This window comes from Sceloporus undulatus, chromosome 9 (assembly GCF_019175285.1).
Source record: "Sceloporus undulatus isolate JIND9_A2432 ecotype Alabama chromosome 9, SceUnd_v1.1, whole genome shotgun sequence".
NCBI classification, from domain to species: domain Eukaryota; kingdom Metazoa; phylum Chordata; class Lepidosauria; order Squamata; family Phrynosomatidae; genus Sceloporus; species Sceloporus undulatus.
In genome coordinates this window covers 25,216,059-25,239,322 of record NC_056530.1, presented here as the reverse complement: position 1 = coordinate 25,239,322, position 23,264 = coordinate 25,216,059, and the positions used below count along the sequence as shown (strand labels likewise).

The window sequence follows — 23,264 nt, the reverse complement described above, 5'->3', positions numbered from 1 at the left end:
TAGAGCCAGACAAGAGCCAGACAGAGCCAGATAGAGCACAGAATAGAGCCAGGCCAGACCAGAGCCAGGAGAGCCAGATAGAGCCAGACAGAGCCCAGACGTAGAGCCAACAGAGCCATCAGAGCCAGATAGAGCCAGGACCACGCCAGAGAGCCAGATAGAGACAGTAGAGCCAGACAGAGCCAGATAGAGCCAGACAGAGCCAGATAGAGCCAGAGGCCAGACAGGCCAGATAGAGCCAGCCAGAGCAAGATGACCATACAGAGCCCGATAGAGCCAGATAGAGCCCGATAGAGCCCGATAGGCCCAGACGAGCCCGACAGAGCCAGATAGAGCCAGGACAGAGCCAGAAAGAGCCAGATAGAGCCGACAGAGCCCGATAGAGCCAGGCCAGACAGAGAGACAGACAGAGCCAGATAGAGCCAGGGCCAGACCGAGCCAGATAAAGCCAGGCAGAGCCAGATAGAGCCAGAGCCAGACAAGCCAGACACGGCATCCTAACCCTAACCATAATCCCTAACCCTATTACCCTAAACCTTGACCCTAACCCCTAAACCCTAACCCTAACCCTAAACCCTAACTCTAACCCTAACCCTAGACAGAGACAGACAGAGCCAGACAGAGCCCGACAGACAGAGCCAGATAGAGCCGAGGAGCCAGACAGAGCCAGAAAGAGCCAGAATAGCCAGACCAGAGCAGATAGAGCCAGACAGAGCCAGATAGAGCCAGACAGAGCCAGACAGAGCCAGATCGGAGCCAGAAGCGCCAGATAGAGCCAGAGCCCGACAGAGCGAGACAGGGCATCCTAACCCAACCCAATCCCTAACCCTAACTGTTAACCTAAACCTTAACCCTAACCCAACCCTAACCCTAAACCCTAACTCTAAACCCTAACCCTAAACCCCAAACCGAACAACCCAAACCCTAACCCTTACCCTAACGCTAACCCTAAACCAGTGGTAGGCCACTTTTTGAGCTGGGGGCGGGTTGCTGTCCCTCAGACAACTGGGGGGCCGAAGCCAAAAAATAATAATTAAAAAAATTTTAAATAAATAAATACCCGGGACAAATGTGGACAAAATTTTCAAATGGAGGACACTTTTCTAAAAAATGGAGGACGCTCGAAAAAATTTGCTGATTTTAAAAAATGTTAAGATAAATACATGTTTGTGAGGCTTCTATAGACAATTGCCCCACCATGCCCTCGCGCAAGAGGCCAAAGGCCTCGGTGGCATCGGCGGCAGGACCGGGCTGGGGACGGTCCCAAGGCCACGCCGGCCGCACTCCGGCCCGCGGGCCGCAGGTTGCCTACCCCTGCCCTAAACCCTAAACCCTGAACCTAAACCCCTAACCCTAAACCCTAACCCTAACCCTAGACAGAGACAGACAGGCCCGACAGACGAGCCAGATAGAGCCAGAGAAAGATAGAGCCCGACAGAGCCAGACAGAGCCAGACAGAGCCAGATAGAGCCAGACAGAGCCAGAGAGATAGAGCCAGAACAGAGCAGACAGAGCCAGACAGAGCCGAGAAAGATTGAGCCAAACAGAGCCAGATAGAGCCAGACACTTTTTTACCGGTTTTACCAAATGAGGGGTCACTTCAGAAACACAGCTGAAGCGCCTCACAAGGAGCTCCATAGAAATCAATGGCGTCTGATAACACATTCACTTTACAACATGAAGCCGTATCGTTGGAAGTTCAGTCGCGCGGAAAGGAGCCCGGAACTGGCCAAAAACCACCCCAAGCTCCTGTGTATACTCCATGGTTTGGGTTGGCCTGTGGTTTCCTTGTGGCTTCTTGCCTAGCATTTAGATGGCTTTTTGCTGGTTCAGTGGGTGGGAATCAGGATCCAATGCCTCAGGCAGGGTTTTGTTATTGCTGTTATTATGATGTTTATGAAAGCCCCCCCAGGAGAGGAAAGGGGGCACTCCTTGGCAAACCAGGAGGGGCGGAAGGCGGGGGGGAGGCGCCAGGCCAAAGGGAGGCAGCCTGCAGGACAGAGAGAGAGGGACGGCAGAAAGCAGTCGCTGAGGAAGCGCTGGCACTCCTTTCGACTCAAGGCCACAGACGTTGGGGACAATGAGTAAGTTGGGGAGGGGCAGGTGTCGTCTTTTATAGGAACACAGCTACATTGCAGCCCTGTGTGGGAGTATACACCTTCCAGAGCTTTCCTTGGGAGGTTTCTCTAGAGGGGCTTGCCTTTGCCATCTCTGAGGCTGAGGAGTGCGGTTCTTGCCCAAAGGGTTTCTGGGGAGATGTCTTCATTGGCCTTTGCCTTCCCTATGGCTGAGAGAGTGTGACAAGTCCCATCACTCTCTAGCCCGAGGGTTAAAGGGGTGTAAAGCGACACTGACTCTCCAGTGTGACAGCAGCCTGAATTAAGGGATGGAGAGAATGTGTGTTGTGAGATATTTAGCCTTCTCTGTCAGAGAGTTCTATCCACTCAGGACCCCTTCCGCTTGGACTGCTCTCCCAGAATCCCCTGGTCAGAATGGCTCCAAAGAGGGATTCTGGATGTTGCATTCATCCCTGAAGAGAGGCATTGGTCATCCACTCAGGACTCCTTCCTCTCGGACGGCATCCCCTGGTCAGAATACCACACACAGTTTATATATATATATATCTGTACACAAACACACTAATAACATATATATATACATTATATATATAACATATACACACACACACACACACACATATATATATATATATACTATATCGGCCCTTCTTATACACGGATTTTTTATACACGGATTCAAGCATCCAGGTTTGAAAATGTCCCAAAAGGTATAATGTACCTTGATGTTCCATTTTTTATTAGGGACACCATTTTGCTCTGTCATTATACTTAATGGGACTTGAGCATACACAGATTTTGTTATACCGCGGGGATCTTGGAACCAAACCCCAGCGGATAACAAGGGTCCACTGTACACACATACAACATCTATATATATATATATATAATCTATATATCACACACACACACACATATATTAACTGTCTGATTAAAAACAATAATTGTAAGCGCCCTGAGAGCCATTAGGCTGAAGGGTGGGTATAAATGCCTAAAAAAATAATTAAATAAATAAAATATTAGTACACAGTTATCTATCTATCTATCTATCTATCTATCTATCTATCTATCTATCTATAATTTTATATATTGTCTATGCAATCAATCTCCATTATTCCTTATGGTCAAGCAATTCCTTATGTTTCCCTATGGGCAAGTAAACACTATGTTTCTCTAAGGCCAAGCAAGCAATCTCCAATGAGTCTCTATGGGCAAGTATGCTTTCCCTATGGGCAAGTACTTTCCTTTCTTTTAGTAGGTCCCATCATGAATGCCAGGGGCTGCGTATCAAGGGCAGAGGAGGCAAGCGGCTCTTCTTTACGTCCGCAAGGGCCTCATCCTGGGTCTTACTACACCAGATACGTCCCTCAAGAAGCGTCTTCTCTGTCCCAGGAAGAAGAATTCAGGGTATTTTAACCCTTGGGTTTTTGATAGGAATAGTGGAAGAAGCGTAAGGAATGAGATTGTAAGGAAGGTGCCAAAGGAAAACAAAGGAGGGTATGAGAAACGGCTTTCAATTGTTTCTGCTACCGTTTTCTTCTCTCCAAACCTCAGGACAGGGATTCTGGGTAGAGCAAGCCATGAGTAAAAACATGATTGGGTTTCTCTTCTTTATTCAGATAAGGCTTTTAATGTTGGAACATAATATAGCCTTAAGCAACTGTTTAAAAGTAATGCAATTTTTAAGAAGTGTCCCTATGTCAACATAAATGCAATTGACTTGGATTATTTAACCGATAAATGGTTGATTTAACATGTGAGTCCCTTCCCACTAATTTCCCCGCCTCTGCTGCCATACTCCCCCCAGGCTCCCACAAATGGAGCGCATGGCGATCCTTCCCTAGACATGTGACCCAGACTCCTTATAAGCAAGGACTATGCGGAGGCCCTCTCCCATCAGAGCTGTGGGTCAAACACGGTCTGGCTCTTAAAGCAGAGAAGAAGGATTCTTCCCCTTCTCAAACTGTGGAAAGCCTGGCAATTGTTTTAACATGAATTGGGAACAGAAGGCAGCCTAAGAAGAAGAAAGGGCTCAGGGGGGGGGAAGGGGGGGGGGGGGGGGGGGGGAGTCAAAGCCAAAAGGCCAGGAAAGGCAGCGCTGCCATCAAGGAGAGGGCCAGGCCGTCTTGGCCGGGGGCTCTTGGCGCTCCTCCGCTGCACAGGTTGCTCTTCACCTCCACGTTCTGGCTGGCCGCAAAGAGGGCGACGGCTCCCATGTCGCAGACATTCTTTGTGGCGCATCCTGTGAAGGCGACCTGCTCCTCCTTAAATTCCTCTGTAGAAAGTGGGGGGGGGGGGAGAAAAGTGTTAGTTAACTGGCATGATATACATCTCCTTGACAAAAGGGAAGGCAAAGCCTTTGCCACAGACTCTCTCATGGTTAGAGCCAGAGGCTGCGCAGGTTCTTGTGGGGCAATCTTTCTGTCTGTCGGGTGAATTCAGGAAGGCTTCCTGAACATGGCTAAAGAAGAGGATACTGGCAGATCATGCTGTGACTCTCCCACCAGCAAACTGGCCTCTCTGCCATCTTGCAGCCCAGGCACAGAACATGTGGCCCTGCGGCGGATGCTGTCGGTCTGCCACTGCCATGATCTCTCACCTCTAGGAATGGAAGCTGATGTCTCAAAACACAGGGATGGTGGCTGTGTGGTTCCTAGAACAGAGGTTAGGCTATCAGCCCCATCTCCCTTACCGTTCTTTGCAGTGGTGGCAAAGTGGATGCAGTGTGTCAGGAGCCCAGTGCAGGCAACATGTGTATGATTCAGACACAGATCTGTACCCCGAGCAAAACAAGAGTTGCAATGAACACCATTGGGCTTCTGCGATGCTTTTTGTACTGCAGACGGACAAAACAAAAGAGGAGGAACGTACTTCCTGTCGCAGTGCACTCTCTCATTTTCACATCACACTGCTATATAGGTCTGCCCCATGGCTTGCCACTTCACCAAATGCATCTCAGGAAGTAGGCTCAAGTCTATGAAAGCTCAACTTAACAGTCTCTCTTTTATTTAGTCTCAAATGTGCTACAACATCCCTTGTTTTTCCAAACTAACATGGCAATGTGTTGTAAATGCCACAATTAAAACATTATCAGGTCAAGAGGAGTTGGGGAGCCTAAGATTCATGATGTGCAAACTGGCACCACTTGTGCAGCTCTGCTCTCTGTCCTTGACTTTAATATGAATGTCCCATATCAGACACACATGTCCATGTAAGACAAAGCTGCACCCAAGCACAAAACGCCAGCAGGACTGCAGCCAAGCCCTTGGCCCCGCTGTCCCTGCGGCAGACGCCTGCGACTGAGCTCTTCCTGCCCAGCGCAGCTGTGTCTCCTCTGCCACAGAACGCCTGTGAAGTGCAGCCAGCTAAATTCTTAAAAATGAAAGATAGGCACATCCACATTGGACACAATGGGGCTGACAGACGTGCCCAGTATGAGGCATGAGTGGGGAACATCTGTTCCTCCAGACGTTGGCTCACCAGCTCCAACTAAGCTGCCTTGAGGGCGATGGGATTTGTGTTTCAAGAGGCCCCCGCTCCCAATACAGAAGGGCACAGCATTTAGCACACCCTGCTCTATACTGTAATTCACACAGTGACCCATCCAGACCTCTAGTGAAGCCCCAAATGCCTCCTTTTCTATAGGACGACTTCAATACCCTACCAATGACTTCTCGGGTGTTGCAGCGGTCAAAACGGCAGCAACTGGAGTTCCAGTGCATGCGGAAATCGCCAGCCAGCAGCCCATAGAACTGATTGCAGAGGCGGTCATCTGAATTGCACTTTTTCTCGTAAGCTGGATTTTCTGTTTCGTGGGCCCCTGGGAAAGGAACAGACCGTGAGACAGATTTAGGAGAGTTGCCCTGGGCTTTCCTTGGGACATAGCACCACTTCGGCACCTTGGGCTGTAAGCAGGCATGGCTGCACATGTTTTTTAAGCACATAGCCTCGAGTCATTCCTTTGCAGGCTCCAGCCCCCAGGGTACGACCGTGCTGTGCATCTCTACATAGAATCATACAATCATGAAGTTGGAAGTGACTGCGAGGGCCATCCAATCCAACCCCCTTCTGCCATGCAGGAAATCTAAATCAAAACATCCCCATTGACAGATGGCCATCCAGCCTCTGCTTAAACACCTCCAAGGAAGGAGACTCCACTACACTCTGAGGAAGGAGTGTGTTCCTCTGTCAAACAGCCCTTACTCTCAGGAAGTTCTTCCTAATGTTGAGCTGAAATCTCTTTTCTTGCAGCTTGGATCCCTTGTTCCTGGTCCTGTTCTCTGGAGCAGCAGAAAACAAACTTGTTCCCTCCTCGCTGTGACACCCCTTCAAATATTTAAACAGGGCTATCATATCACCTCTTAACCTTCTCTTCTCCAGGCTAAACATCCCCAGATCCTTAAGTCATTTCTCATAGGACATGGTTTCCAGACCCTTCACCATTTTAGTTGTCCTCCTTTGGACACATGGCTCCAGTTTCTCAATGTCCTTTTTGAATTGTGGGGTCCAGAACGGGACACAATATTCCAGGTGGGGCCTGACCAAAACAGAATAGAGTGGCAGTATTACTTCGCTTGATCTAGACACTATACTTGTACCCAAAGAGATGTGGGGCTGGAAGGATTGCTACGGTACAGGAGAAAACACTCTGCATATGAACTACAGCACTGTGCTTTCCTAAAATGAATTCTGTTGATCCTTTCTAAATTCCAGACAGAGAATAAAGGAACTTATGGCCCCATCAGTTTGTTTATATTTCCAGACATTCAGGAGCCCTGGTGCGCACTGCTTCAATGCCTGCCCTGCAGCTGCTCACTCACAAACCATAAGGTTGTGAGTTCAATCCTAGCAAAAGGGTTTAAGCTTGACTCAGGCTTGCATCCTTTTGAGGAGGTTGCTGAAACGAGTCCCCAGCAGCTTGTTGGGGGCAATTAGCTTACACTTGTAAACCGCTTAGGCCTTAGGGAGTGCTTAAATGCGCTGAAAAGTAGTATAGAAATGTACTTGCTGTTGCTATTGCTATTCTTCTTTGGAGGAAAGAAATCAGGATTGCTTTCTGTCCAAGAGGGAGGCGATGTTTTCCTTCCTCCAGTGGGACTGGCACCTTCTTCACCTGAACCCCCCCCCCCCAGAATGCCCCCTTGGATCGGCGTTGACTGGGTTTCCAGGTGACCTCACTGGGGGCTGGTGTGCCCAGTGCCTCCCTCCCCCTGGCCCTCTGCCAGTTCACCTGCTTCTGTCCCACACAGACACAGGCACAGCTCTTTTACCTGAGTGCTCCTTGCGGGCAATGGTGATGCAGCTGTTGACTGAGGAGGAGCAGGCTTCCTCTGCGGTGCTGCACTTGTAGCCTGTTGCACTGGTGCAGTTATAGCAGAAGATGGCCTCACCTGTGGAGGGATGGTTAAGAGAAAGAGGAGCCTTGAGGGGCAGGCGGGCACAGTGCCCGTCCTCTTCCCCCAAGGACTGCAGCCGTGAAGGGGCCTGCCTGCCTTCCTCCCTGCTCACTTCAGAGGGACTCTGTGAGATCCAGAAGGAGCCCCCTCCCCATCTCTGTGCGCCTGGCTGCAGCCACACACCTGAACTCTGCCTCCCTCCCTGGTCATTCCTCACCAGACTGCTGCTCCTGCTGCGAGGTGAAGTGTTAGAGGATTGGGTGAGCCCCAAAGAGAAGAGTTTGGGATTTCCTTCTTTGGAACATTTTAAAGAGAGACAGGGTGGCCATCTCTCAGTTCCTGCATGGCAGAGGATTGCTGTACTGGATGCCCCTTCTGTTCTGCTCTCTTCCAATTCTACGATTCCCTCATTCTGCACACATGCTTCCACTCCTCTGGTCCTGCTCCCTTTGGATCCAGCACAGCCCTGAGCCAGCCAGCCATCATACCGTTTGCTGCTAACTGGATGCATGCCTGATTGCTTGCAAACTTGGGAAAGCTACTTCCAGACTGCAGTTCTCAGAATCCCGGAGCCAACGCACTCGGTGAGGAATTCCAGAAGTTGTAGTCACAGAATCGTAGAGTTGGAAGAGACCGCAAGGGCCATCCAGTCCAATGGCTTTCTGCCATGCAGGAACTCTCCTGACAGATGGCCATCCAGTCTCTGCTTAAAGACCTCCAGGGAAGGAGACTCCATCACACTCCGAGGAAGGAGTGTGTTCCACTGTCAAAAAGCCCTTACTCTCAGGAAGTTCCTCCTAATGTTGAGCTGCAATCTCTTTTCCTGGCACTTGCATCCATTGTTGCAACCAAGTCCGACAAAGCAAAATTTCCAACCTCCACTGAAAACAAGGAAGAGTGTTGTGGTGCTTTGGAGAATGTATATGGGAACAGTATTTTGCCAACATACAGGTGGGTTCCCCACAGCCTCTGTCTTGATGAAGTTCCCAACTGAAGGAAACAATTCACTTGAGTCTTAAGCTGGGTCTAGGCCAGATTTGCCACCTTTAATGGTTCCCCGCCCTGTTTTCTGCCTTGCTGCCTGGTTCTTCCCCGCTGCCCAGTCATTGGGGAGTTGGCCCTCTTGGCAGTGGAGAGCTGGGGGAGAGGCCGGGATGGGGCTCTTGGTCGGGTGGCAGAGTATGGTTCCTTTTTTTAGCCAAAGCAGAGGGAAACCCTGGAAAGGCTGTGGCCCTCTGAGGCAGGAGACTGGCACCGGTGGGGAGGGGCATCGGAGGCCCATGGCAGGTTTTCCCTCGGTTTTCAGATGGAAGCTGCTGCCTATACAGCTCAGCAGCCGTGGTGCAGGTGGGTGACCAACATGCCCAGCATCCCCCAGGACCACAGGGCACCCACGCTGAACTGTGGAAGACCCCCGCCCCAGAGGCCAATGGCAACACAGCCTCCTGCTGTACAAAATAACAGAGGTGGCATGGTGTTTGCCCGGGCTGTCATTGTTTCTGTGCCATTCTCTCCAACCCTCACTGGCAGCCTGAAGGGATTGGCCAGCTCTTCCTCTTGACCTCAGAGAGACTCACCTGGGCTGGTGGGCCGGCCTGGGAGGGAATGTGTTAGCTCAGTGGAAAAGTCCAAGGAGCCACAGGCGCAGGCAGAGGCTACCTTCATGCCTGTGCAGATAGAAATCTTATCAGCCTCATCCGCCTGGAGCCTGTTTGTCTTTGATGGGGCCAGGAACAGTTTCAAGGGGAGAGGAGCTGCTCAGTGTCCCTGAAAGATCGCCTGCCTGCACCTGCCTCCAATTCACGGGAAAAGCAGAGAGGGGTCTGGTCTCCACACCAGAGGAACTATCATTGGCGAGTGAGTCAAGATAGCCCTGGCGGAAGGGAGCAGGGCTGCCATGAGGGTCCGGACCCATTGGCTCCCACAAGAAAGCTTTCCTGTGGACCTCCCCCCCCACGCCTCAAGTGGACTTCACTTTAGTTCTCTATTTGAGATCAGCCCAAATCTAATGTCCTCCAGAAGTTTTGGACTGCTGCTCTTGTATGCTTGGGCATCATAGTGATGGTGAGGAGGTGTAGTCCATTTGGAGGGCATTGTGTGTGTATCCTCCTATAAACTCTAGTCCCATAGCCCACTACCAATTCTGGAAGGGAGAAAAGTGCTTGATCAGCAGTAGCTTGGTCATCTCCTGGGGAAAGGATGCCTCTTGTCTCTTTTGACCTCCTACCCCACCAGTTTCTATAAACAATTAGCCTCTTCTGCTGATGAGTGAGGCTGGTTGGGCACACCCCTGCCCCATTTTAACCTCCTAATGTTCCCGTGAGGCAGGTCAAGCTGGCTGGGTCTAAGTCGCCCATAGGATCCTGTGCAACCCCCTGGCTGCCCCACTGGCTCCTGGGAAAGGGGCGAGGGAGCGCCCGCCAGCTGCGACACGCTGCTGCTTCAGGGCCGCTACTGCCCTCAGCCGGGGCCAGGCCTTGCGCAAGGGCCTCTGCACCTTCAGCAGCCTCTGGGCCTGGAGACATGGGGCAACTGGCCCTTGAACAATAAAGGCTTGGCTCCGTCTCATGAGAACAGGCATGTGCTGATTTCTGCACGTTGTGCTGCTTAGTGAAAGAGAGAAGAAAAAGAGAAGAAGAGAAGAGAGAAGACAGGGGCTGGGACCAGGATTGTTGGCTCCATCAGCCACTTCCTCTCCTGAAACGGCCTCACCTTTTTAGAACAATAAGTACACACAACAAAAGAGCTGCCAATTATTGCACAGCTTTGCTTAAAAGGTCCAAATCCAATTCAATGTCTCGGCGAGAGGGAGACCCGTGTGAGCACCTTGTAGGTTCAATGGGCCACCCTCCTTGGGAACAGGGATGGTGGGGCTACTTGGGGAGCTCTTGAATTCAGAGCACTTTGCAGTATTCCCAGTCAAATTACACTCATGTCATTTCACCTCTTGCGCAGAGCAGCCATTTCACAAACAGTTAAGACGTCTACAGCATGGCACAATCCGGAGCATGACCTCTTCCGTCACCCATTTTGTAGTTCATAGAAGTGGATCACAATTGCCACTTCAGGCACAAGTCCAGCAGAAAAGAAAGGTGGGTTGGGTCTGGCATGGTGTGGCCCATGGGGTTTTCCCAACTGTGATTGCAGCCTTGCTCACCTAAAGGAAACCAGCCTGGACTTATCCTGTGCCAACAACCTCCAGTACAGAAAGTTTTCTTCATTTCACATGGAAGACTTTCTCATCCAACTAAACCAGTTGCTGCTTCAGGGGAAGCTTCCCATGCCACCAGCAAAACTTGGCAAAGTTATAGATACAAACCAGGATCAGCACAAAGATTAGGGCTGGATCCAAGGAAACTGCTGCAGACCCCACTCAGGTTGCTTGTGGCTGCAGAATGAATAGCAAAGGTAGCTGGAGGAGCCTGTGGCCCCTGAACGCATCCAGGCAAAAAGAAGGGAGAGCACTCACCTGGCGCCAGGAGGAGGGTGAGCAGGAGCTGGAGGCCCAGGGCCCGAGGGAGCCCCATGGCAGCCAGTGGGAAGCTGAGCTGGACCCGCCGCACCTTCTCTTCCCCCGGCTGGGTACCTGGGCGAGGGAGGGCCTTTAGGTCGCGGAGCCACCCCTTGGGTTCCTGGAGCCGCCCTTGAGCCTCAACCTCTCCCTTGGCCTCAGGGCAAGGCGGCCACGGCCCCTGCTGCCGCCAGCACATGCCAGGGCCAGGAGTCACGCAAAGCCTGCTCCCAGCTGGGCACGCGCCACACATGGGGGACCTTCAGGCAACACACTTATTGAAAATGGCACATTGCTTTACTGGCTGATGAGCAATTTTATTGTGTTAATAACACTAAAGAATCTCACTCTCTCTTAACACCTCTTATTAATTAGTCCTGAGAAACACCAAAATTAAGACCCAGCAAAATGCAAATGAAAACCACCCAGGGTCAGGGTTTTTCCCAGCAGACAAGGTAATTAAATGGACACAAATCCTCCTTGCATATCCTCCCACCCTGAAGCTTTCCCATTCAACAACAGAACAATACACCCACAGCAGCCATTGCAAATCTGCAGATGCGGCAGATCGTGCCACTGGCCTCCAGAGTGATGACTATGGACCCTTCCATAGGGATGTCTTTCTACTTTACTTTTGAACCATCAGTGCTAATACCATGGCAAGAAATGGGCCCACTACTGGCACCGGTAGGCCCCGCGCCCGGTTGCAGAGCCGGCCCTTACAGCAAGACGCGAAGGAACCAGGCCCCTTAAGCTTGCGGTAGATCTCCTGATGGCGGCCACACATGGTCTCTGTACCACAGCCCTTCTGAAGGGTCACCTGTGCCCCTCCATCTCCTGGAAACGGAAGAAGGAGACAGTGATCTCATCCCCAGTCCTTTCTTACTGTTTTGAGTCCTTTCAACCCATTTCTGACTTATGGCAACCCTAAAGTTACCCTATCTTGACAAAATTTGTTCAGAGGAGGTTTGGGTCACCTAGGGAATTCCCATGGCTGAACAGGGATGTCACCCTGTTGGAATGGGAAAATTCCTTGCTTAGGGCATCATCCAGACGGGTGGCAGGAAGACTCTTTCAGGCCTGGATTTTCCTCCTGTTGGGGGAACTGGGAGGAGAAGCATGAGCCCATTCTCAGAAGTGAATGCAATCTTTCCAAGCCTGCTGCCCCCAGACAAGTTGGACTACAACTCCTAGCAGCCGTAGTGCCTGGGGGTGATGGAGGTTCTGGTCCAACACATCTACTGTATCCACCCTTATGAACACACCAATGTGCCCCATCCCACATCTTGGGGATGTCAGGAGTACGGCTGTGGACCTATCTGAGTGAGCTGCAGCAGGGGGTCCTGGGGTGCCAGGCGGACCCCTCACCCTCGTACCTTTGCCGATGACATGCAGGCACCAATCCATGTCTCCAGAGCAGTTCAAAGGCAACAGCCTCTCAGGGGCACAATCCCCACGCCCCAACTCTCGACAGGTGTAGCACTGCAGGCCGTTGGGCCTCCCTGCAGGGATGTCTGTGGAAAGAGAGAGGAAGAAGCTCCATCAGGCAGGGGCTGGGCAGAGTGAAGCACCATCTTGGAAAACTAACTTGGGGCCTCAGCAACGGACAGCACCTTTGTCACTGAATTGTAGTTGTTTTGGGAATAGGGAGGAGTCTGTAGGGTTTTCTCTGCCTTGGGAACCCAAAACAGCTCAACCAGCCTTAGGATGCAATGGGAGGAGAGGAGGCACAGAGAGAGAGGGAGATCCTCAGCTGGCCAAGGAAGGAGAGGGGACATGTCTCTCTCTTTTGCCCCTGACAAAGGAAGGATGGGGAGGGGGGTCAACAAGGAACACTGCTGTGTCTTCGTCTGGTCTCTGAAATCAACGGCTCCACGGAGGACCTAGAGCCAGGAAGCACTAACTTGGAGGGAGAGGGGTGGAACAGCTCTGAGTGACAACCCCAAGTCCACAGTGCATTGAAGGCATCTGGAAATAGTTTGACTAGATGTGAATGTGTAGACTGAATTTTAGCTACAAACAAATGAGGGAAGGCAGGGAAAAGATGGCTATGAAACCACAAGGAGCCCCTGATGCAATTTGTCTCTGTGACCCCCGCCTCCTGGCTTCCTTACCAGGGAAACTCCTGTTGTTGCAGTTGTTCAGCCGGCAGACCTTCTGGTCCATGTAGGCGAAATCTCTTCCCACCTGGTAGGCCAACAGCGCATCCTCAAAGTCTTCAGCCCCACAGCCCTTGATGAGGGGCTCCTGTTCTTCCCCTGGAAGCAGCAGCAGCAGCAGCAGCAGGAGGAAAAGTGGACAGACCATCTGCTCCCTCCCCCTGGACTGGGGCCCATGGACGTCCCTGCCTTGCCCTGCCCTGCCCTTGTGTACCAACTCCACACACATTGCAGAGAAAGCACTGGGAAAAAGTTGGGGGCAATCCTCTCATCCGCTTTGGGATCCAGGAGGCAGAAGGTACAGTGGTGCCTCGGGTTACGAAATTAATTCGTTCCGTGGCACCGTTCGTAACCCGAAAAGCCTTCGTAAGCCGAATTGCCATAGGCGCTAATGGGGAAAAGCCGCGATTCCGTGCGAAAAAGCCGAAAAAAGCACCAAAAGTTTTTTCGTAACCTGAAAAAACATTCGTAACCCGGAACAATGTTTTCCTATGGGATTTTTTCGTATCCTGAAAATTTCGTAACCTGGGTATTTCGTATCCCGAGGTACCACTGTACTGCATTTTCAGCTTTATGACTGCAGGGACCTTTCTTGAAAAATGACCAGTACACGTCTCTCATTTGGGAAAACAGCTCTCCCTCCTTCCATCTAAGCCTACTGCTTCAGACCTTGGGAGGCCTTTTTTCAGTTACAGTTGGGCCTCCTTTGAAACTTCTGGGCCACCATTTGCCCACCCGGCCCCACTCCACCTAGTCTTCTCCCCGTGGGCTCCAGCACATTTACAGCCTCATTCAAGACTTGTGAGTTTGGAATGCTCTCAACTCAGGGCTCTTCCTTTCCTTGCCCATGAAGGGACCTACACCAGTGATGGCGAACCTATGGCACGTGTGCCAGAGGTGGCACTCAGAGCACTCTCTGTGGGCACATGTGCTGTCGCCCCAACACAGAGTTTACTGAGTTTGTTATTGGAAAGCCAGAGGGACATGGCACTTTGCAATAAATAAGTGGGTTTTGGGTTGCATTTTGGGCACTCGGCCTCTAAAAGGTTCACCATCACTGACCTACACTGTGGTTGCTCCACACCAGAGTGCTCTGGAGAGCCAGGAGGCCACTGGTTTCCTGCAGGTCTCTGAAAGCTTTCTCGTGGCTCTCCATCTCCCCCCAATGCTCCAGGGATGAGGAGGAGGCCAGCTCCATGGTGCTGGGGGAAGCAGCCAGGCTGTTGGGAACCCTGGTCACTCCTGAGAGTGGCACCTGGGCCTGGTTTTGCTGCAAGACTCTCCCTCCTTGTTGGTCGGTTTCTCTCCTGGGTGTTGACAGGCCCTGGGCGGTCTTTTGGGCCTGCCTTTGGGCCGCCTTCCCACTCCCCACCTCTTCCAGTGGTCCTGGTCCTGAATCTCCTTCTGTGTCCAGCCTGCCCACCTTCCCGGCCTCCTCCTGCCACAAGAACCGCCTGGCCCTTAGGCCTCAGCTAGGGACCAGCCATGGGAGAGGAGCAGGTGCCACACACAGCATTTAACGTAGCATTGGATAGTACTGTGCTGTCCAACAATGTTGTGGCCAGGATCCACCCACAATCTGAAATCAACTCCTGGTGCCAGCTAGAGCAACCCATGGGGTCAATTGCTAAAGGCCAAGTCAAGACATATAGAGGGGGAGGCTGACTGCTTGCATTGCTTGCACTGTTTTTTTCTTCTTCTTCTGTCTCTCTCTCTCTCTCTCTCTCTCTCATGCCCAGAGACTTTTTTCGTTACAAAAGAAACTGCATCCTTATCCTCACCATCTTCATGGCAGGCAATTCTGTGTGAACCCTTTGCATTAACATTTGGGGGGCAGGCATTCGGTAGATTGATTAGACTGGGGCTTTGTGCTGTAAATACTTTTTACAATTTTTACTAGTTTCACCTATGTATTTTAACTTATGTTTTAAGACTAAAAGGTCTATTTATTGTATAACTTTTGTACTTTCTGTCTTTTTAACTTATTGTAACCTGCCTTGAATCCCCTTGTGGGAAGAAGGTGAGATATCAATCTTTGAAATAAATAACTACATAACTAAATAAACTCTTCCCACGTGCATCTTGTCCCGCAGCCCCAGGAGTCCCCAAATGAATGAATGAAGAGCGGCGGGGGGCTCTACCTGGCAGGAAGCGCTGGGAGATCTGGACACACTGGTTCTCCGCCCCCCGGCAGGGCTCTGAAGGCGCCTCCTGGCCGCACTCGGCAGAGCTCCCAATGCAGCTCTGGCAGCTCAGGCCATTTGGGGGGCCGGCCCTGCTGGCTATTCGAAATGGGGAGGCAGGGATGTGGGGAGAGAGACCATGATTGTGAGGGTGTTCCTGGTCCAAAAGGGCAACCGCCGCCTCCCATGAACCCTCTCTGGGTTTTTCTCTGAACTATTAGAGCTGCCGACCCTCTCCCTGAGTGGCGGCCAGGCCCTGGGTTGGTACAGACCAGCACCGTCCCATCCTTGCTTTTCCTTTTCGGAACACCCTTGGTCTTATGCTCCCAAAGCTACTGAACGCGGGGAGGCCTCCTACACTCATAACCCCCCCCAAACAGCAGAGGGGTGTAGTGTGGCCCTCAGGGCATGCACCAGACCCTCACTGAAGCTTCATGCTGTGTTTGTGTGTGCTTACATCTTCCTGTGGCAAACTCAGCTGGTGACAACTGTGACAGGACAGTGGCCTCAGAGCCAAGAGGGAACAATTCTTCTGGTCAATTCTCACCAGCATTGCCTCCACTACACAGCCCTCCTGTGGCCACTGCAAGTCCAGTTCGGAGGGGGGAATGGAGTTGCCCAGAAGAGAGCAGGGCTGGCTGGCATAACCAGACCACCTGATGCCACAGCCTTCTCTTGCAGGCTCCTACTCCTTGTCTCTTTCCACCCTGAGTTTGGTCACAGCCATAGCCACAGTTCGGAGGGGGCCCATTTGAAAAAGCGCCAACCTTCCCTGCTCCGTGTTCATGGACCCCTGGCCAGCTGAGACCCACTAGTGTCCGCACGAGCCCCACAGCCTTCCCACCCCGAGGCCCTCTGCTCTTACGTACACAGGCTCACAAAGGTCAGAGGAGCAGCAGTAGATTGAGCGGAACAAGTGGCCCCGGTAGCCCTCGGGATAGCGGCGGCAGGCATTGGCCGTGCCACATCCCCGCTTGACAGTGTCAGCACTCACTGAGAAAAGAAGCAGGGATCGGAGGGCAAAGGCAGTTTGCAGAACAGCCAGACTGTCTCTTTCTTATGCCCAGTCTTTTGTTACATAGAGCACCATCTGCCAAGTGAAACCTTTGGTGGCTACAGGCTTCAGATGAACATGAGCAAGGCAGAAATTATACGGCCAGGAAAGGAGACATCTGAGTTTTGACAACAGGCAAAAACATGGTCTGGGGTTCCAAAGGCACTCCATTGCGTTTGAGTTAACTGATGGTGTTTCTAAGACCCTTGAATAGATTTAAATCCTGTGTTGTAGTGGTTTGAGTGCTGGACTAAGACTCCAGAGAACAGGATTCAAATCCCTGATCAGCCATAGAAACCCTACAATGAAACCCTTGGGCAAGTTACACTCTCTCAGCCTCAGAGGAAGGAAAAATTCTCCCTGAATAAATCTTGACAAGAAATCCCTGTGACAGTTGCCTTAAGGTTGCCGTAACTCAGAAACCATTTCAAGGTACACAACACCAACTTCCTCTCTAAAGTGGTCACAGGGCAGCTCAGCGTAATACTGAACAGAAAAGGAGGCCCAAGGTTAAAGCAGAGTTAAATTAATGCCACTGGGCCCCTGGACCAGGATTAGAGGCCCTTGGCTGAAAGGGCCAATGTCCAGTCCCAGGGGGCACAGAATGGCCCTTGAATCAGTGGGCGAAAGGCGGCACAACTCTTGGCAGTGGGACACCAAAGGCGCCAGCACTGACAGACCCCAATCCAGGCTGCACAGGCAGGGAGGGGGGCTTGTGGGGCTCCAAATGGGGGACCTATGGGTTTGTGAATGTGCGTAGGAGGGGCTGGTTGCTGCCTAGTGGCCCATAGCCCTCTCCCCTCTTCTCCCACAAGCTGCCTTTACTTGGGGAGCAGGAGCCAGGAGACAGCTCCCTCCCCCAAATGTGGAGTCCCCTTTCTCCCCATGTCCCCACCTACCCTTGGCAGCCCTTACCGTCCAGGAACTGCTTGATCTCAAAGAAGCAGGAGTCTTGCCTGGGGCCACAGAGCTCCATGCTGGTTGCCCCAGTGCAGTTCCCATCCTGGCTCATGCACTTCTGGCACCGCAGGTTGTGGCCTGGAGGGAGAGGCCAGCAGGAGGGTCAAGAGGCCTCTTTTGGGAAGGCAGGCATTGGGCCCCCAGGGAACTATGGAATGAGTTGGGAGGACAGGGCTCCAGGACTTAAGACACCTCTCCTCCCAAACCTGAAGAAGTTCCTTTCTGAGACTGCACCTACCACAACAGGCAGCCAGAGAAGGAATCATTTGGGGAGCTGTGGGACCCCCTGGCCAACCACTTACCAAGATCCAGGCAGAAGAGTAGGACAGCCAGGGAGACTCCAGCCCTCATGGTGCCTGGAAGAAGAAGTCCCTGGCTGGCTTTAGAGACAGAGAGGGAGGCACACACAGGCTAGATTGGCTTGGACCAGACCGGCTTCAAAGCATCCAAGGACGGAGAAGCTGTTGGAATAGGGAGACTGGCCAAGGAAAGCACTTGGTGAAGAGCCTGGGCTAAGGGGCAGCCCCCTCAGACCCACGCCTGGGCACCATTCCCCACCTCGGCCTCTCCACACCCCACACAGGAGTTGCCAAGTTTACAAAAAGGAACACAAAGGATGAAAGGGCTGTCAGAGCTGGGGTTCTTAGAGTTGCACCCCAACCAAGATACTTTTCCAGGGTCTAAACTGGGAAGGCCACCCACTTTTGGCCCATCTGTCAGTCCCCATCTTGAACCCGCTTTGCCCTTGAGAGCAGGGCCCTCCTGGTTGGCCTCCTCACCTGCACCTGAAGGCTGGAAGACTGTAGAGCAGGGGCCGGGCCTGGGCCTCCCACTGCCACCGCCGCTGGGTTCTCCTTCCTCCTTGGGTTCTTGCTCGTCTCTGGCTCTGGCCGTTCCTCCTCTGGCAAGACGCTGCTCCTCCTCTGGTTGCAAGTTCGGGCAGGAAATTGGGGCAACCTTTTGTGAAAGCCCCAAAGAGGAACCATCCCCTTCAGCAACCCACTGCAAAGCAAAGGCAGTGAGCTGCAACAACCTGCTCCTTAGTCACAGTGATGTAACTCAGTATGGTTTTAGCATCAAAGCAGGTGATAAGAGTTGCAGTTGGCTGAAACTCTAAGAACCCCGACTGGTACTGAATTGTGCCTTGAAGAGGTGGGTATAAAACCCACAATTCTGTGCATGCTCAGGATCTTCCTTTACCAATCATCAGGACTGGATTTTCCTTCATTTTGGCTCTAAGGCAGGTAAGAGAAGAACCTCTTTCATATGTGTATTTTCCAACAACTCTCCCACTTCCAGACTGACTGAGGGATTATGGGATTTGTAGTCCTAAAAAGTTCCTCATCCAGGCTCTGTTTGTTCCCCATGTCTGCTTGAAGGCTTGGCCATCGAGACTGACAAGTAGAGATTAGTGGCCACATTCTGCTCCCAGAATCTCACTCAAATAAGAGATCCCAGTAAAATCAGGATGGAGGACATGTCCTCCTCAAAAGGTTGTCAGGTGCAGCTCCCCTCATCCCTGGACGCTGGCTATTGCCGGCTCAGGGACTCATGGGAACTGCAGTCTGTCAGCATCTGGTGATAGAAAAAGCATTGCCCATGTGGGCCAATCCAAAGCAGCCACATGGGACACGGATAAACCACAGCCAGGAGCCCAGGGCCCCTGAGAGGCCACCCAGCCTTTCTGAAGCAGCTCTAGCAGCAGCAGCAGCCCACTTCCGCGGGTGGCTCTGGAGTGGAAGGGATCCGAAACTCAGAACAGAAACAGAGAACATCTTTCACACAACTCGATTTGCTTCCCCTGCCTGCCCCAGAGAGAGATGGAGGGGCATTTCAGGGAAAACCACAGCAGAGGCAAGAGAGAGGCTGCAGCAACATCTCCTTATTGAGCAGGAGGTTACACCATGGGAGGAAACAGTGCGGGACCCGGCCATTTCCCCAGGAAGCATTTCTACACATGCGCAATCGCACGCCTGCCCCTTCCCACTTCTGCCCCTTCTCACAAAGAAGAAACTCAACCTAGTCTCCCCCACCAGGCCTGGCACTGCCCTCTGGTGGTGTGCCAGGGTACTGCTCTTGGGCAGATGAGGGGCTTGCCCTCTTCTTGCCCTTTGCCCTGGGGAGGGGGCCTGCGGGCCCACCTTCTCCCCCCCCACTCCACTCTCTAGGATGGAAGCAAGCGCTGCTCCAGCGCAGCCACCTGCCCTGTTGATGACTGCGGGGACCTTCCTCCTCCCTTCCTCCTCTTCCAGACTCCTGAGTTGCAACCGGGCTGAGATTCACCCTGCAAGTCAGCACAGGAAGCAGAAAAAGACCTCTGCCCACCTGCCTGCCTTGTCCTACAACCCATACATTAACCCCAGATGTCTGGGAGGAGGGGGAGCTGTCTTGGGATTCAGTTTGGCTAACCTCTTAAGTGATTTTCAAATCTAAGGATTACAATTCATGAGGCGAGGCCTAAGATCTGAGGTTCATGGCAGCGCCTTACCCCACCAATTTTGGAGTGATTCCCCATTTGGTCAGTGGGGCAAGTATATAACAATGTACTTTGGCAACAGTCTTTAGCAGATACCTGTGTTGGACCTAATCTGCTATAGGAAAGCAGATTGCTAACTTAACTTTCTTTTTGCAATTCCTGCGAACAGGAATTGGGAGTTGACATCTTAGGCTTGTGGCAGTCAATCTATAGTTCCTGCAGTGCAAAAAGAGAAAGGTTTCCAAAGAACATCCAAACCAGTTTGTTTATACTGTTTTTGCAAACACCTTAACTGCAGCATTCACTTTACCTGTCACAAATAAAACTAAACAATACAGAACATGTCCATAAGACAGACAATGGGAAATACTACAAACAACTGTGGCGCCACTGTTGCAGGAACATTGTACACTTCTTATAGGAAGCCACCTCAAGGAGAGTTGGGGGGGGGGGGGGGGGCGGGTTCGGAGGGGGGGGCTGTGATGGGGTGTTAGTGGGGGGTGATGAGGCCGATGGGGGGAAGGGGGATCAATCCCTTTGCGGTCGCCTCAGACCTTGCTCTCACAGGCCTTCAAGAGGACCTGCTGGGAATCGGTGGCCAGCCCCTCCAGGCACTGGCTCAGCATGGAGTAGGTGGTGTGGAACGAAATGCCACCTGAAGCCAGGGCCCCATAGATTGGGATGCGGTGGACAAGGAAGTTGGCCACCACCAGTCCTGTGCCAGTAGCCTTGCCCAGCAGTGCAATGACCACCTCCCGGCTGATGCTGCGGCCAAGAGTGCTTCGCACCTCAGCCCGCAGCGCCTCCATCGGCTTCCTTGAGCGCTCAGCCAGGCGGGCCAGGGAGGCAGCATCCAGTCCGAAGTCTTGCCGGTAGGTGGAGAGTTTCCGCAGCAAGATGGAAACGTCGCAGGTGAAACCCAGGCCCGGCAGAGGGACAGCGGCCACCAGACTGGAGACAAGGGCCACCTTCCAGACCTCCTGGTGGAGGAGCTGCCGCTTCCGCTCAATGATGACGGAGGAGAGGTTGGGCAGAGCCAGGAGGAAGGCCTGGCGTTTGTGCCCCGGCAGCTCCCTCTCCAGCGTCTCCTCAAACAATGGGAAGTCAAAGCGCTCGATCTCGAAGCTGTTGAGGAGGAAGACCGGGGCCACAGGCAGCCCTGCCTCAGCCAGCCGGGCCTTGCAGTCACCCCGGATCTCTGCCAGGACAGCCTCCTCAGCCGGCGGGCTCCTCCGCCTCCGTGCAGACTCCAGATCGTTGTCCACTTTGGTGCGGATGAAATAGAACAGCTTCCCCTGGGAGACGATGGCTCGGGCAAGGAGGACGTGGCTCTCTTTGAACCGCTCCGAGGCCAAGATGAGGAAGAAGTCGTAGCGGCCAAAGTCCACCGCCTCCAAGTAGCCATCGGGCCGGAAGGAGGGGGTGCCGATGCCAGGGAGGTCCCACAAGGTGACATTGGCGTGGCCGGGGTAGGGGTACGGCGTGGGCCGAGCGGTGGTCTCCGTCACGCCTGTGGCGGCCGCCCCCTCCTCCTCGTCACCCAGGCCCCGCAAGGCATTGATGAAAGTGGACTTCCCGGCCCCCGACTCTCCCGTGATGGCCACGTCCAGCCGTGTGGCCCAGAGCGTCTCCAGCCGGCACTGGACACGGGTCACCACCTCGGAGAGGCCCCCCAAGGCGTAGGCCTCCTGGATCTCAGCCGCCTCGCGCTCGCTGATCACCTCGAAGTCCAGCTGGGGGGGGCCCAGGGCCCTGTGGGGGTCAGAGAAAGGCAGTGAGAACGGGAGGAGCTTCCCTCCTTCCTTCCAGGGCAAAAGGAGAGAGGACGCGGGGGCCTTGGCGGGAGTGGGGCCCCTCGTGGTGGGCGGGAGGGAGGGTGGCTGTCCCCCTGGGGGGTCTGGGGCAGCCCAAGACCCCCAACCAACCCCCATCCGGCCGGGGCCACTGACCGCTCGCGGGCGGCAAGGTCCTCCATGAGGGCAGTGTGGAGCCGGGGGGCGTCCATCTCACGGGGCTCGAAGGCGGAGACGAGGAAGACCGGGGGCTCCCCGGGGACCCCCGCCGCCCGCAGCCCCTCCGCGCAGGCGCCCCGCAGCGCCCCCAGCGCCTCCTCCCGGTCGAAGCGGCGACCCTCCATCCTCCGCCGGAGGGTGTGGAGCTCCAGGTCTGCCTGGCTCCGGACGAAGAAGACGCTCCGCCCCGCGGCCCGCGCCTCCTCCGCCACCCGGGCCTCCGCTGCCCCAAAGCCCCTGCTGCCGGCCACCAGGACCAGCGCCTCGGCCTCCGCCGCCCAGCGGCCGCCCTCCTCCTCCTGCCGCTCCTCCTCGCCCAGCCGGAGCTCCCAGAAGAGCCGGTTCGGGTGCTCCGGGTGCGGGAGTAGGGCCGGGCGAGGCCCCGGGGACGAGGCCGAAGAGGAGGCCGGGGAGGTCCCCCCCGCGCAGGCGCTCCGCCGCCGCAGCAGCAGCAGCGCCAGCAGCGCCGACTTGCCCGCCCCGCGTCGCCCCGCCACCGCCGCAGAGACCACCGCCGCGGACGCCTCCCGGGGAGAAGGAGGAGCAGACGGGGAAGGGGCCCCGAGGGAGCCCTTGGCGGGGAGCATCGCGACGCCGGACGCAGGCAGGCAGGCAGGCAGGCAGGCAGGCGTTAGTGGGAAGGAAAAAGGGGCCCAGCGGGACAGAGACGCAAAGGAGGCCACCGCCCCTTCCGGCCTTCGCCCCACCCTCCGGAAGCGCCGACCCGGAAGCGCCTCCTCGCCCTCCTTCCTCCCGTTCCTCTTTCTCTCTCTCTCTCTCTCTCTCGTCGGAGGACCGGGAGATGGAGGGTGAGGCCTGGAGCGCTTGGACCCCTTTTGCCCGGAGGGGCTCCCGGCCGAAATGGGCGGGCGGGCGGGCGGGTGTTCCCCAGTAGCAGCCCGGCCCCTTCTTCCTTCTGGCGGGGCGTGGAATTCGAACCCAGACCCCGGAGGGAGGTCTGGCCCTGGGAGGCTCCGCGTCCTTTGAAATAATTGGGCGCCGGTATAGTGTTGAATAGTCGGAAAGAGGCTTTTCAAGGCAGTCCCAAAGCGGAGGGGCCCCTCACCCGAATGCGATGAGGAAGAGCCACCACCCGGGAAGCGATGGGGCACCTGGGCGCCCCCCAAGCCCTCCTTGCTTTCTCCCTGCAGCTCCAGCCATGGACCTGCCGCAGCCGAGGGCCCCTGAGGGCCAACCCGGGGCCCAGGGGGCCTCCCCCATCAGCGCTTCAGCTGCCGCCAGACTCCGGGAGCTGGAGGAGAGCATGGCCGCCCTGCAGGTCCAGGTGGGCTTCCTGGGGGGGCCGGGGGGCGGGGGTCAGCACCTTGGTGCGGGCGCTGGCTGCTCAGCCGCAGAGAGTGGCCGACCCCTGGGCCTTCTTCCAGGAAGTGCCGCAGCCCGCGCCGCAGCCCCTCCACCGCACCCACCCGGCCTT

At 54.2% G+C, this 23,264-nt stretch overlaps 2 protein-coding genes across 3 annotated transcripts; both read right to left on the bottom strand.

The window, feature by feature from the left end:
* Nucleotides 1-3,674: 3,674 nt before the first annotated feature.
* Nucleotides 3,675-20,280, bottom strand: LOC121915634 (urokinase plasminogen activator surface receptor-like). 2 transcript variants are annotated; one of them, XM_042440010.1, is made up of 13 exons: nucleotides 18,121-20,280; nucleotides 17,644-17,819; nucleotides 17,297-17,419; nucleotides 16,203-16,320; nucleotides 15,817-15,833; nucleotides 15,286-15,426; nucleotides 13,100-13,243; nucleotides 12,362-12,499; nucleotides 11,641-11,822; nucleotides 10,944-11,060; nucleotides 7,349-7,468; nucleotides 5,743-5,898; nucleotides 3,675-4,353 (listed from the first exon to the last, which is right to left on the bottom strand). In XM_042440010.1, the coding sequence occupies exons 2-13, from the start codon at nucleotides 17,690-17,692 to the stop codon at nucleotides 4,249-4,251; spliced, it is 1,410 nt and encodes a 469-aa protein (XP_042295944.1). In that variant the 5' UTR covers nucleotides 17,693-17,819; nucleotides 18,121-20,280; the 3' UTR covers nucleotides 3,675-4,248. The 2 variants fall into 2 exon arrangements, with proteins under 2 accessions (XP_042295944.1, XP_042295943.1); XM_042440009.1 differs by lacking the exons at nucleotides 10,944-11,060; nucleotides 11,641-11,822; nucleotides 16,203-16,320; ... (1 more) ...; nucleotides 17,644-17,819; nucleotides 18,121-20,280 and adding an exon at nucleotides 4,771-4,914 and having other exon boundaries at nucleotides 13,100-13,446; nucleotides 13,703-16,190.
* LOC121915627 (interferon-inducible GTPase 5-like) lies at nucleotides 20,281-22,528 on the bottom strand. The gene is made up of 2 exons (XM_042439989.1): nucleotides 21,767-22,528; nucleotides 20,281-21,569 (listed from the first exon to the last, which is right to left on the bottom strand). The coding sequence occupies exons 1-2, from the start codon at nucleotides 22,414-22,416 to the stop codon at nucleotides 20,366-20,368; spliced, it is 1,854 nt and encodes a 617-aa protein (XP_042295923.1). The 5' UTR covers nucleotides 22,417-22,528; the 3' UTR covers nucleotides 20,281-20,365.
* Nucleotides 22,529-23,264: the final 736 nt, after the last annotated feature.

Coding starts and splice junctions, on each gene's coding strand:
- LOC121915634 (XM_042440010.1), bottom strand. CDS start 17,692: ATGAGGGCTGGAGTCTCCCTGGCTGTCCTACTCTTCTGCCTGGATCTT. Junction 13,244..15,285: donor CTCCCAGCGCTTCCTGCCAG/GTAGAGCCCCCC, acceptor TGCTGCTTCCAG/GGGAAGAACAGGAGCCCCTC. Junction 4,354..5,742: donor CAACACCCGAGAAGTCATTG/GTAGGGTATTGA, acceptor CACTTTCTACAG/AGGAATTTAAGGAGGAGCAG.
- LOC121915627 (XM_042439989.1), bottom strand. CDS start 22,416: ATGCTCCCCGCCAAGGGCTCCCTCGGGGCCCCTTCCCCGTCTGCTCCT. Junction 21,570..21,766: donor GACCTTGCCGCCCGCGAGCG/GTCAGTGGCCCC, acceptor TGACCCCCACAG/GGCCCTGGGCCCCCCCCAGC.